The sequence below is a fragment of the Desmodus rotundus genome, chromosome 10, assembly GCF_022682495.2.
Source record: "Desmodus rotundus isolate HL8 chromosome 10, HLdesRot8A.1, whole genome shotgun sequence".
NCBI lineage: Eukaryota > Metazoa > Chordata > Mammalia > Chiroptera > Phyllostomidae > Desmodus > Desmodus rotundus.
Window position 1 is genome coordinate 12,480,224 of NC_071396.1, and position 14,332 is coordinate 12,494,555.

At 50.1% G+C, this 14,332-nt stretch overlaps 1 protein-coding gene across 1 annotated transcript in view; it reads left to right on the top strand.

Annotated features, from left to right (window-relative positions):
• The window catches only part of LOC112318772 (kinesin-like protein KIF28P), a 46,033-nt gene that overhangs the window by 13,901 nt on the left and 17,800 nt on the right, over positions 1–14,332 (top strand). Inside the window, exons 4-11 of the mRNA XM_024575977.3 lie at positions 1,241–1,276; positions 2,612–2,836; positions 4,595–4,749; positions 7,950–8,061; positions 10,150–10,217; positions 10,629–10,738; positions 12,292–12,395; positions 13,819–13,909. Coding sequence (XP_024431745.2) covers positions 1,241–1,276; positions 2,612–2,836; positions 4,595–4,749; positions 7,950–8,061; positions 10,150–10,217; positions 10,629–10,738; positions 12,292–12,395; positions 13,819–13,909 — 901 coding nt within the window. The remainder of the gene's footprint in view (positions 1–1,240; positions 1,277–2,611; positions 2,837–4,594; positions 4,750–7,949; positions 8,062–10,149; positions 10,218–10,628; positions 10,739–12,291; positions 12,396–13,818; positions 13,910–14,332) is intronic.

The window sequence follows — 14,332 nt, forward strand, 5'->3', positions numbered from 1 at the left end:
ACTTCATAACTGTCAGGTGACTACCATCAATACATCAACAAACAAGTGCTGGTGAGGGTGTGGAGAAAAGGGGACCCTGGTGCACCGTTGGTGGGAATGTAAATTGGTGCAGACACTATGGAAAACAGTATGGAGATACCTCAAAAAATTAACAGTGGACCTGCCTATGATCCAGTAATTGCACTTCTGGGAATATATCGGAAGAAGACCCCAAAACACTAATTCGAAAGATTATATGCGCCCCAGTGTTCACTGCAGCATTATTAGCCAAGATACGGAAGCAGCCCAGGTGCCCGTCGATAGCTGAGAAGATAAGAGAGCAAGGGTACACACACAAGATGGAATGCTAGTCAGCAATAAAGAGTGAAGTCTCACCACGTGCAACAGCATGGATGGACTTAGGGGGTATTATGCTCAGTGAAATAAGTCAGTCAGAGAAAGACAAGTACCACGTGACTTCACTTATATGCGGAATCTAATGAACAGACTAAACAAAATAGAAACACACTCACGGACACAGAGAGTGGGTCGGCGTCTGGCAGAGGGGAGGGGGGCTGGAGGACTGGGGGAGAAAGGTGAAGGGATTGAGAAGGGCACATTGGTAGTTACAGACCGGTAAGCGGGATGGAAGGCACAGCACAGGGAGTAGGTCGATAATGTCGCAGTAGTACGTACGGTGCCAGGCGGGGACCGGAAATATGGAGGGATCAGTCTGTGAAGTACGTAATTGTCTGGCCACGGTGCTGCACACCTAAAACTAACACAAAATAATACTGAATGCAAACTGTAACTCAAAGATAAAATTAAAATTAGAAAAAGGAATTTTAGGGCCTTTTCTCTAGATTAGAGCCACTCTGATCCCTCTAGTGCCGTGTTTAAGGCTGTGAGCTCGGCCAGCGCTGGCCTAAACCACGGCAGGGAAAAGACCAGCTCTCTCTCTGCATGTTCAGGTGGGAAGGTCGGCCTCACAGAACCGCCTTTTTCTGCTCCCGACTGAGACTCAGACTGAGACTGAGACGCACACACGCTTTTGTATTTTTAAACAATGTATATTAAGAGTTTCCTCCATATTGTTACAATTATTGGAGAACCTCTTGTTACATGTGAAATAGTTTTACCACATTTAATGTTAGCTTTTCCCTCTGTTGGACATTTATATTGTTCCCCTATTACTTCTTTTTTTTTCAAAGATGACAGTTTCAAGAGAATGATCATTTACTTTAGGCTCTTTTCCCTGCAGGTGACATTCAGTATGCTGGAAATTTACAACGAACAGGTAATAGTGTGCTTTCTGTCACACACACCTGAGAAACTCCGTAGCTTCATCAGCATCAGGAGTGCCCCTCACCTGCCCCACAGACGGAGTCGGAACTCCCTAGTCTGGCTCTGACCAGCCCCACGCTCCCTCTTCAACCGCACTGCATGTCCCTTTATCTCCACGCACTGTGCTTCAGCCACACTGTGCCGTTCCTCCTTTTTAGGGCATGTCACTTCCTGTTCCTGTCCTTCCCCTGCTCTCATAGGGACCATCGAACTTCAAGATCCAGCTCAGATGTCCGCCCTCTAACAACCCAAGGTGGCTGACCTCAGTCAGCACGGTGTGTGGCTACAGGGATCAGCAAACTTAACCTTTAAAGGGCTAGATGCTTAATAGTGGGTTGGCCAAAAAGTTTCTCTTGTTTTTTCTGTGCGATGGCTCTGTTAGCAATTAGTTATCTTTAACTTTATTCGAAACAAATTTGTTAGATTGTATTGTGACAGCTGTCATATCAGCATGCATTAAAAAAAATGATCGAAATTGGTGAATTTTTATGCATCCATTTCAATATTGAAGATGGAAGAAAACACGCAACGTTTTCAGCATATTCGACATTTTCAGGATCTTTATTATTTCAAAAAAGGTAAAAATGCAAAAAAAAAGATTTGTGCAGAGTGTGGAGAAGGTGCTGTGACTGATCGAACGTGACAAAAGTGGTTTGCGAAGTTTTGTGCTGAGGATTTCTCGCTGGACGGTGCTCCACGGTCGGGTGGACCACTTGAAATTGACAGCGATCAAATCGAGAGTAATTGAGAACAGTCGACGTTATACCATGCGGGAGACAACATACTCAAAATATCCAAATCAACAAATGTTATTGGTGAAAATGAAACTATGTCTTTTATTCTACGGAAAAAAACACACGGACTTTTTGGCCAACCCCATATTTTAGGCTTTGAGGGCCATCTGGTCTCTCTTGCAACTACTCACCTCTTCCCTTAGGGCAAAAAAGCAGCCACAGACAATGTGAAAGTGAACGGCCTTGGCTTGTTTTTATAGGCACTGGAGTGCTCTCCGTACTTTAAAGTAATAAAGCTGAGTTTCTTAAAAAAAAAAATTATGCCTCTGATTTCACTAATTACAACAGGTCTCCCTATTTCCTTGTTTGCATTTCCCTATTTTTTTACTTAAATTATGAGGTTGTCTGGTACCTACAGAAATTTAACACACATTTATTCATCCGGTAAGTATTTGTTGAGCACCTAATATATTCTAGCAGAGCTCTAAAGGTAAGGTAAACAGCAATCCCCGCCTTCCTGGAGGTGACATGCTTGAATCCTTTCCCCCCCCCAGGTGAGGGATTTGCTGTCTGGAAGCAAGAAGCCCGGAGGACTGAGGGTAAGGGAGGATTCGGAGCTGGGCTTCTACGTGGATGGTCTGAAGGCAGTGCCTTGCGAGAACTATGCACAGATTGAAAGGCTGATGGAACAAGGAACGAAAATGAGGACCACAGCTTCGACCAACCTCAACGCCAGCAGCAGCAGGTCTCACATGGTGATCACCCTTCAGTTTAAGCAGGTGAGGACCGAGCGGGCACCGCTGTCCCCACCTCTCTCCAAGGGCGATCCGGGGAGCGGTTCCCAGCAGCACAGTGAGCTGGTGAACACGGTAGAGTCTTTTCGAGTTGGACTGATGGGTTAAGGGGGCTGCTTCCTTAGGAGGTGGTAAGTCATAAGCAGGAGAAAGTGGGGTGCTTAGAATTTCCCTGCCTCCCCACACATCCATGCCCAGCCTGGCTCACTGATGAACGCAGACCAGCTCTCCGGTCCCTGAGCAGAGGGGCCCGCCACGTAGTGTGGTACTGCAAGGACCACAAACAAAGTTTGGAAACCAGGGAGTCCACATCACTCTGGACCGACCAGAGTCTGTGATAAATGAGATTCTCCCTGGTACGGATATGAGAGCGATCTCTACCAGGTGGCCGGTGCGATTCAGAAATGGTTCCAGTCAGCCCTCCGTGTCTGCAGGGTCCACGGGTGTGGATTCAACCAACCGTGGACCAAAAACAACCAGGAAGCAGGTTCCTGTTGCCAGCGTGCACTTTGTAGTCAGGGCCTCCACGGTGGTATCTGCACTGAACCGCAGACTGTTCTCCTTTGTGTCGCTCCTTCAACAGTACAGCGTAACAGTAGTTACACAGCACCCACACTGTTACTAGGTACCACCTAAGTAACCTGTGGATGATTTAAAGTAAACAGGACGATGTGTGTATGTTATATGCAAATGCTACACTATTTATATACGGGACTCCAGCATCCTCAGATTTTGGTACCTGAGAAGGGTCCTCGAACACATCCCACCCCTCCTATTGAGGAATGGCTGTTCACAAAGCATGGACGAATATTACAATTAGCTATGATTTACTGCATCTGTCCCCACTGAGCCACAGCACCAGCAACAGAATAAGATGAATGAAGGTGTCCTGCTCTGACCAGGACCAGTGGGGAAACACCGGCCTTGTGTGACTTCACTTCCCAGCTCCCGAGCCCCAGTTTCCTGTTCCGTGAAAGAAGACGAAGAGCCCTCCTGGCAGGAGTGAGGGGAGGCTTAAATACCACACGGCATGTTCAAGATCTTTGTGAACTTTTAAGTACTATTCCCTTAGTTTCCCCGTGTTAGGAAAATTCATAAACTCTGTGAGTGGTTTGCACCATTTTTTCAGCTTGATATTTTAGAAGAGAAGAAATCAGCTGGAAAAAGCACAGGCCCAGAGACCTGTGGGGACCTAGCATCACACTGTGCACTGGTGTCGGTAATAACAACAGCGCCAGGCGTGGTGAGAGCCGAGACATCGATTGTCTCTTCCTCGCAGGCATCCCACCGATTGCTGCCACCCCCGTTTCCCGACTGAGCGAGTCACTGCCCGAAAAGCTGTCATTTGCTCACTGCCACGTGACCGGCAGGGGACTCCGTAATGTTCTAAAAGCCACACTCTCTCCACTACACAACCCCTCCGAAATCTTTTGCAGATTTCACGGTATTTTATATTTAAAATACTTATTAACCACAGAAGCACTAGAGCAATAATTGGAATCTAATACTTCCCTGGAAATAGTTTTGCAGAATCGGGAAGGGGCGATTGAGACCCTTGGGCCTGGTGAGGTGTTACCGTAAAATGTCACCACTTAGAGGATGGCCTTCTAACTTGCAAATTGTGTTATATCCTTTTTGAGTGTGACATGGAATTAGGAAAACTACTGTAACATGTAAACTGGACTGGCCCCACGGGCCGCCTGCCAGCACTCTAACGGCATGGCCTGTGCCGCCTTCCTGCAGGTCTTCCCAGACAGGGGCCTCACCAAACAATCCAGTATCAATTTGGTGGACTTAGCGGGAAGTGAAAGGCAGAAATCTTCAGGATCTGAAGGAGACAGACTGAGGGAAGGATCACGAGTTAACTTAAGTCTAACCAACTTAGGAAATGTCATCAGGTAAATAATCGGTGGGTAGGTATTTATGTGTGCCAAATAATGACCTCAGGTATCAAAACTTAGACTCATCCTAAGTCTTGGTGCATGACTCACTGTAACCATTGGCTGGTCCTCCTATTTATTTCATTTTAAACTAGCTAATTGCTATTTCATAAAATGAACACTAATAAAACCACCCCCCCCACCCAATGAACAGTTGGCATTCCTCTCCTGTGCTTTCCTGGGAGGTAACCACCATCTTGAATTATACTCTTTCTCTCTCTCTCTCTCTCTCTCTCTCCCCCCCCACCCCTTTACCTCTCCCCTCTTTCATCCTTTGTTTTATCACATGTGAATATTATTATTTAGTAGCACTCATGTTTGAACTTTATTATTTTTTTAAGATTTTATTTATTTTATTTTTAGAGGGGAAGGGAGGGAGAAAGAGAGGGAGAAAAGCATCAATGTGTGGTTGCCTCTCACACGCCCCCTACTGGGGACCTGGCCTGCAACCCAGGCATGTGCCCTGACTGGGAATCAAACTGGCGACCCTTTGGTTTGCAGGCCGGCGCTCAATCCACTGAGCCACACCAGCCAGGACTGAACTTTATTAAAAGGATAAAATATTGTCTTCTGGGTCTTGCTCTTTTAAGGTATAAATTACATAAAGTGCACAAATTTTTAATGTTCATTTTAATGAATCTACATGTGCACATCTATGTAATTATTACCCATATTAAGATATAGATTTTTAAAAAGATTTTATTTATTTATTTTTAGAGAGAGGGGGAGAGATTTTATGCCTGGAGGAGAAAGAGAGAGAGAAACATCAATGTGTGGTTGCCTCTTGCGTGCCCCTCACTGGGGACCTGGCCCACAACCCAGGCCTGTGCCCTGAGTGGGAATCGAACTGGTGACCCTTTGGTTTGCAGCCAGCACTCAATCCACTGAGCCACACCAGCCAGGGCAAGATACAGAATGTTTCTTAAATTAGCAAACAACAAATGATGGTGAGAATGCGGGGAAAAGAGAACCCTTGTGCACTACTGGTGGGAACGCAGACTGGTGCAGCCACTATGGAAGACAGTATACAGGTTCCTCAAGCAATTAAAAACGGAACTGCCTTATGACCTAGTGATCCACTTCTGGGAATGTAGCTGAAGAAATCCAAACCGCTAATTTGAAAGAACACAAGCACCCTTATGCTCACTGCAGCGTTATTTACAATAGCCAAGCTACGGAAGCAGCCCAAGTGCCGTCAGAAACAAGTACATAAAAAAGCTGTGGTACCTTCATGCAATGAAATATTATTCAGCTATAAAAAAAAAAGAATGAAATCTTATCATTTGTGACAGCATGGATGGGCCTAGAGGGTATTATGCTCAGAGAAATGGCAAAGACAAATGCCATACGATTTCACGTATATGTGGAATCTATAGGATAAAATAAATGAACAGAATTAAAACATACTCTTGGATACAGACCGGTGGTTGCCAGAGGGAGGGATGCTGGGGGCTCCATGAAACAGGTGAAAGAATTAAGTGCAGACTGGTAGTTAGAGAACAGTCACGGGGATGTAAAGTACAGCATAGAGACCATAGTCAGTAATATTGTAACAGCTGTGTATGGTGCCAGGTGAGCACTTAAAATAAGTGAATCACTTTGCAATCTGACCACTATGCTGTACACTTGAAACTAATAAAAAATAATGCTGACTATAAACTGTACTTTAAAAAATAAAATTAAAAAGTAGGTAAAAACAATGGGAAGACAAAATAAAAACTAGATAAAATAAAACCTGTATTACCTATGAGGGAGGGCCTGGAATGAGGTGGAGAGGACAGGGATACAATGTTTACTTCTCTGAATACATCTTGCTTCGTAGAGTTCACTTTGGAACCAGGTACATATTTTAAATAGTTATAGAGCAAGAATATGTTTAAAAAGGCATTTTTGTAAATAAAAGCCAAGTGAAAGAAAGGGGGGAGAAGGGATTTATAATCCCTCTCCTGGCTTTTACTCCAACCAAAAGAAGCTGACCTTTGTCACCAAGGATTAGTTTTGCCTGACTGATTAGGACTATGGCTTCAGGGCTACAATTTTGTTTTATTTAAGAAGGTTAGAATCAGAAAGGTGTCTGCCTCTGTTACACTTGAGTTCCCGTGCACCTGGGGTTGACTCCAGTGCATAACGTAGACATTCTTTTCATCATTTTTTCCTTCCAGGTGACTGGTTCTCCCATCCCCAGTGACCTGCTATGTGCCCTGTGTCATATACCAAACTTTGACACGCTTAGCTGTTTCTTAGCTCTTTGATCAAAAGTCTAAATATAGTAAATACTTTATCCTCTTCCTGAATAATACACAGACCCTCATCCTACGTATGTAATTGCTGATATGTAATTTATTTCTCCTTTGACCCCAAAGGACATTACTATTTTATAGTGTTCATTTACATTAACCACAGTTGGTTTTTTTTTAATTATTCACTTCTTAAATCTCAGAACTTCTATCTAAGATCGATTTCCTTCTGGTTGAAGTACATGCGTTAGAATTTCCTTGGTGATATTCTGCTGATGGCAAACTCCCGGTTGTGTTTCTTTTCCACATCTGCTAGATTCATTCTGTACATTTCATTTCTCTGGGCTATTTCTCATACAGGCATTGCCGCCCCCTCTTCCCCACTGTCTTCGATGCCAGCGCTGCTTTCTTTGCGGTCCCGGGGAGAGGGGTGGGGCCTGGGACCTTTGCTTCTCAGTCATCCTACTCTGCTGCAGGAGTCACAGGGGGTCCCAAGTTCACGGGCTGTTCTCAAGGCTGCGTGAGGACGGCAGCAGGGACGTCACCCCACACCTCTCTGCTCACTGCTAGCCTGCCGCCCTCTGCCCCAGGGCGTAACCCTTCTCTGTACTCAGAGTAGCCTGCAGGCTCGCGGGTTTCTCCTTGCAGGTTTCTGGGGTCCGCCCCTCAGGTGTGGGCTTCCCTCTGGGCTCCGTTTCTCCAGGGTTCATCCGGGAGAAGGAGCCAGATGTCCTGGTTAACCAGCTTCAGCATCTTCTCGGAAGGGGTCTCAACGATCGGCTGTTACTCGGAGTCACGTCTCAGCTCTGCGGGGTCTAGGAGGGATGCGGTGCCGAGACCCCCCTGCCTTACCCTCGGGAGGGGGAGTTCTTCCTGAGACGCGTTAGGAGCGCTCTGCTTTGTGTCTTCTGTCCCTTTCAGTGCCCTGGCGGACGCGGCGGCGGGGAGGAGAGCCTCACACGTTCCCTACAGAGACTCGGTTCTCACCAAGCTGCTCCAGCCGGCTCTGGGCGGGAACAGCCGGACCACCCTGGTGAATGACTTCCCTCGCCCTTCCGGACGGTCTAAGGTTCCTCCCCACACACCACCAGCCTGGCACTCTGCACTTACAGGGCACACGCCCCATCCCACCTCCTGAGCTGTTTCCACTACAGCGTTCAACCTATCTTTCCAATGGCGCGTTTTGATTTTGCATTGTTTTTTGTAGTGTTCAGGTTCCCTACAAAGAACACAAATGACTTTTTTACCCGGAAAAAAACTAATCAATTTTAAAAATAACAGTGTCATGTTCCTCTACGTCGGCAGTCATTTCACGGCAAGACGGGAAATTCACTGGCCTGGGAGACGCACACGGCAGATGTGCCCCCCGAGAGTCGCTAGAGCATGTCCTCTGGGCAATGACGCAGAGGGTGGCCAAGCGGGCGCCAGGCAGGGCGTGTGGAAACGAGGGCGCAGGGAGAGCCAAAGCGGGGCAGACTCTGCCTCCAGCCTGTCCTGGCCTCCCGCTGCTTCCTGGTTGGGAGAGAAATGCTCCCCCTGGCACCTGTTAACAGGCTTCTCGCTCCAAAATGCACAGTAAACATAGCTCTGCTCTGTCATGTAATCTTGCCTAGCTACTGTAGCATACTTCATTTTAAAGTTTTTTGGGTTGTCAGCCCCCATGGGTCTCCATGGGACACCCCCCAAGAACCTGGAGTAAAAGGTGGCCCATCAGACGCCCTCCGAATGGGAGGCTCCAAGAATGAGCCGGCAGGTCTGAGCAGGTGTGTACAGTCACGTGCAGAGAGCAGGCTCCCAGACCTGCGAGCCAAGTCCGTGCAGCGTGACACGGCTCCACCAAACACCTGGTGGGCAGGAAGTCACAGGGCATCTTAGGGGGCGAATGAAAAAGAACAGCTGCCAAGCCAACATCCCGGCTCTAAAATCTCTAGGGCTCCAGGCCATTTCAGTATACTTATCTTAAAGCCCCCCTTTTCATTACGAGATAACAGTATCTGCTTGAAAATACAGGCAGTCTGTGACTTACAATTGCTCAGCTTATGATGTTTCAACTACACAGGCAGTAGAAACCGTACTTCAAGTTACAGATTTCGATCTTTTCCCGGGCTGGAGACAAGCATGCAGCACCCTCTCCGGTGAGGCTGGGCAGAGGGCCACGGCGCCCTGCCAGCCACGCAGTCACGAGGGTGCACAGCCAGCACACCGTGTGGCTAGCATGCTTCTGCATACGGTGTTTTCATGCCCCATCATGTTTACAAAATGCCTGCCTGTGTCTCCTGCTTCTGGAGAGAGGAGGAGGAGGAGGAGGAAGAAGGCAATGACTCTTGAGATGAAACTGAAGGGACCTGTCAAACTCGAGGCTCACGGGAGTGTCGTGAGCACATTGGGAGTAGTGTTGTGAGCACAGTGAAGCCAGGCTGGGCTACGCTGGGACGTTCGGTAGGCTGGGTGTGTTACATGCATCTCCGACTTACAATGGGCTTATCAGGCTGTGCCCCCTTTGCACCTCGAGCATCATCTGTATTGCTTGGTGATTAAATGACGTGGGTAAACGCACGAGCTTTAAAGGCTGCAGAGCTAAACAAAGGAGTATTCACCCGGCTCGAGGTGCTCTGGATGGGGGCCTCCAGACCACAGATGCCACGTCACCACATGGACAGCCACATCCCTCCTGTTCGCCCTCAGGGACCCCGCTCACCTCCAGCTCAGCAAACGGTGTTTCCTCATTTGAATTCTGGAGCAATGAATCCAAAGTCAATAGCCAGACTCGAAACCCTACACGTGGCTACTACCTAGTCACGGGCAATGTTTACTGGTCTCTGCAATGCTAATGTTCAACTGTCATTTAAACCCTGAGTGGGTCTGCTGGGGACTCAGTGCCGAGGGCAGTGGAAGGGCCCACAGCCCAGGCAGGGGTGCAAGATAATTGGGCTGGTTCAAGTCCCAGCTCTGCCAGTCGTCATCTGGGCGACCCTGGGCACAGCGCTTTTCCCCAAGCCTCAGCTTTCTGAGTTGTGAAGTGTGAACAATACTGTATGTTACAAGATGTTCTATGGATGTTACTATACAAGATCATTAGTAACAATAAAAAAAACCTAAAAGGGATTTTTTTTTTTTACAGCTAGCAGCCATAAGTCCAGCTGACATCTGCTATGAGGAAACTTTATCAACATTAAGATATGCTGAAAGGTACATTTATGAGTATTCTTACCCATATGGTTCTAAGTTCTAAGTCAGGCACAGGCTTCTAGTACCCTGGGGTGGGGGTAGGTTGGCATTTTGGGAAGGGGTCCAGGAGAAGGCAGAACAAAATGATTCGTGAGAGGAAAGAAAACCAGAGGAAACAGAGTTGGGAACGCAGGGCCTGTCATTCGGTCACTCTGGTTCTGGGTGGGGGAGGAAGCCTGGGCTCACATCCACGAGTGGAGGCGTGGATGCCAATCCTGGAGCAGTTAGTTCTGTCTGTCATTTCCTGTCACATAGCGTGGAATCTGGAGTCACCGCGGGTGAAAGGCTCCCCCTGGACCCTTTGAGGTCAGAGCATGCGCAGTGCACAGGGGCCCCCGGGCCTGAGCGCATGTTCCCGTTTGTACCTGAAAGGGCTAAAAAGGTCCGGAACAAAGCTGTGGTCAACACCGCGGCCCTGACGCCGGAGTCGAGGACGGAGAACAGCAAACTACTGCTCGGAGGTGGCAACTCCAGCATGGCAGGTAAACTGAGTCAGCGGTCAATGCTGAGTCCAAGCCAGCAGCCAGAGGGCGCCCTGGCGGCCTTGTCCCGGGCGTTTTGGCCTTCACTTTGGGGGAAAAAAAAACCCCAACCATTTCATTTTGAGATAAATGTAGATTCACACGCGGTTGTAGCAAATTATGTTCCTGCCCTTTAAAACAGTCATTTTAGTCTATTTCATTGCCATTTTTTAAACCTATTTTTTTAAAAGATTTTATTTATTTTTAGAGAGAGGGAAAGGGAGGGAGAAAGAAAGGGAGAGAAACATCAATATGTGGTTGACTCTCTTGTGGCCCCCCACTGGGGACCCGGTCCCAACCCAGCCATGTGCCCTGACTGGAAATTGAACCGGGGACCCCTTGGTTCGAAGGCCAGCGCTCAATCCACTGAGCCCCACCAGCCAGGGCTCATCCCCATTTTTGAGTCCATCGTTTCTACTAGGACTATTTTGCCCTCCGCACAGCTGGACCGAGGTCATGTGATGACTGTTCTGTTGATGGCCTCCTGTTCCGTGATGTGCCAGGTGATGTTTGAAGCTCAGTAAGAATCAGCAGCGGGGCCCTCCCCCAGGCTGCGCATTGGAGCCACCTGGTGACTGGCCAACAGCCCGCCTTCATGTGCCCCAGGTGACTCTTCTGTGCAATCAGCGCGAACCCCCGCCGCGAGTTGAGTCCCCGGTTTTCTGAGTTTGGAAGCATGGAGGTACATCTAGCCTTAGGCCCATTAATGACTTAGAAAAGGCAAAATATAACACAAAGTAAACTCGGTAAAAGCGTTCCGCATTACAACAGTGTTCCCATGAGTCCAAAACCTCTCCTGCCCAGTGCGCAGGCCCACAGACACCATCCTGCCCTCGGGACCTAGCCCACTCCCCGAGCGGGGCTCCCTCGCCCCACGGGGACTCTCAGGTAGCGGCAGCGCCACCGACCAACCGACCCAACACGGTCCTGCACACAGAGCGCGCCCCCGTCCCCGCACCCAGTGCGGCTTCCACATCCAGTTCCCAGGGCAGGGCGCCACCCCCGCTGCCCGCCCCGGCACACCTGTGGGCCCCGACTCACTAAGACTTCGGCCCCAACAAAGCTCCTAGTAAGTTCGAGTGGGTGCCCAGCCCGGCCCAGGCACGGCTGCGCTTGGTCACGGACCTCTGTACCCTCGAAACCTCCATGTGCTTGACCCAAGGACAGCATCTAATGCGTTGTTCACAAGCACAGACACAGACTCAGCGAAAACCGTAGGGTCAATTCCCGTAACCACGGGAACAAGAGAAACACTTCCACACGCCGACAGGAATGAGAGCAGAACGTGGAGCTTCACGCCTCCCCCTACGAGGGTCGCCTTGCTCTAGTTCCCTCTGCACTAGAAGCTGATAGCAGTTTGCAGAACTTACCAAGCCGTGTCTTCCTCACACGTCTGCGCAGTTCGGCCCGCTCCCGCCGAGAATCTCGCGTTCCGCCCGAGAACGAACGAGACTTACTGTAGCCTCACCGTCCCCAACCTGCGGCTAAGCACCTCCCTGCCTCCCTCCCTCCAGCGCCGCCCGCCTGTCTGTCCGCGGAACTGCAGCAGCTTCCCTGGGCGCAGCAGCTGGCGCATGCGCGGGAGGAGTGGCGGCAGCACCACGTGGCCCTCGCCCAGGTGAGCTTCGCCGCCTGCACCTGCGGAAGGCCGCTGCCACGTGCGCACCCCGTGGGTGTCTGCGCAGCTGTAGGGTGATTTGCAGGGAGTGGGCGATGTGTGCAATGGGACATGCAACTAACAGAGGTATTCTCAGCGGAGTTAGGGGAGAGGAGGCCAGGGCATGAAAGGGAAGGAAGCGCAGAGGCCTTGCTGCCTACAGACGAGTGAGGCTGGGGATAGAGTTCAAGGTTGTTGACAGAGTTTGGGGAGAATTTGAGGAAACCGAGTTGTCTTCTGGGACCACGTGGTGTGCCCCCGAACCGCGCTGCCTCTCCTGGCACCACAGAGCGGAAGTGGGCTGCGATGGGAATTCCGTACGTGGGTCAGGGGCAGGCCCTCTTGGCCTCACGTCAGCACCGCACCCTCACCGTGAGCCCACTCCCCAGAGCCACAGGCTCTGAACAAATCCCAAAGTCGTGGGCCGCATGTGGGACACTTCGGGAGTTGTGGGAGGGGGCAGATCTGGCTTCTGAAAGGCTCCCAAAGCCCAGATCAGATGTGAGCCTCTGGTGGTGGCAGTGGAGAGGGGGAAAGGGTGTGGCATCAGGAGGCCAGGCCAATTAGGGTCCAAGGGTCTAGGGGGGTGGGCATAACATGGCGTGCTCACAGCAACCAGATGTGCTATTAAAGTGAGAGTCCACCTAATGGGCAGCTGGGGTTTCAACTCCTAGCTGCAAGAGTCAGGAGTCGTCAGAGGCAAAAACACAGGATTTTGTGTTCTGTGTGGACAGTAAAATGGGAAGCATTTTACTCTCTTGACTCTTTATCAGAACCCCAAGATTTAGAAGCCGTCCTTGTGCCTGGGTAGTTTATTCCGGTTCAGTCGTTCAATCCTCTGTACGCACCACAGAGGATTCAATGCCGCAGTAAAGGATGACGTGCACCGAGGTCACCGGGAGGGGGCAGGGCCACTGCCACATGGCCAGCAACGTCTGCTTATCTGAGCTGGCCAGCAGGACTGGGGGAAGAGGTGTGGGTAGCAGGTTAGGGGTGTCCCGGGGAAGGATTACCCAAGTTGGGTACCAGAGCGAGGACACTCGGGGACACCAGGAGCCTGAAAGAAATGGTGGTCGAGTCAAAGTGGAGGGGACAATGCGAGGACAGCTGGGAAGGGGAAGCGAGCTAAGAACTGGCTGCGCTTTGGAACAGCCCCAAGCAGAGGACTCAGGCCCCTGACCACCACCTGCTGAGGGTCCCACCCCTGCGATCAGGGAAGCCCCCAGCCCCACTCGGCTTCCCTCCCCTCCGTTTGCTTCACCAGGTGACTTGACAGGATGCACGGGCGGATGGCTTTGATGAGAAGTGGACAGGAAAGAAATGCTGCTCTCTTGAGTGTGCTGGCCCTGCCTGCTGACGGGGGCCCTCTGCATTTCTCCTCCAGGAGCGGCAGATGCTGAAGACGCTCCCCCACCTCCTCAACGTCAACGAGGACCCGCAGCTCACTGGGGTCCTCAAGTACTTCATTCAGGCCGGTACTCACCCAGACCCCTGTCCTGCTCCCGCGCCCGGCCCCAGGAGCATGCCTTTCCTTTCTCATTTTGGTGAAACATACATAACATCAGATTCACCATGTTCACCATTGTAAGGGATGTAGTTCAGGGGCACACTCACATGGCTGTGCAGCCATCACCCCTATCCCTCTCCAGAACTTCCTCTCTTCCCAAACCGAAACTGGTTGCCCACTAAACTCTAACTCCTGTTTCTCCGCCCCAGCCCTGGCGGCCACCACCCTTCTTTCTGTGTCTGTGAGTCTGACGGCTCTGGCGCCTCCTGTAAGTGGAGCGTTACGGTATTTGTCCTTCTGTGTCTGGCTTACTTCACTTAGCAGAACATCCTCCCGGGTTATAGCCCATGCCAGAATTTCCGTCCTTTTTAAGGCTGAATAATATTTCGTT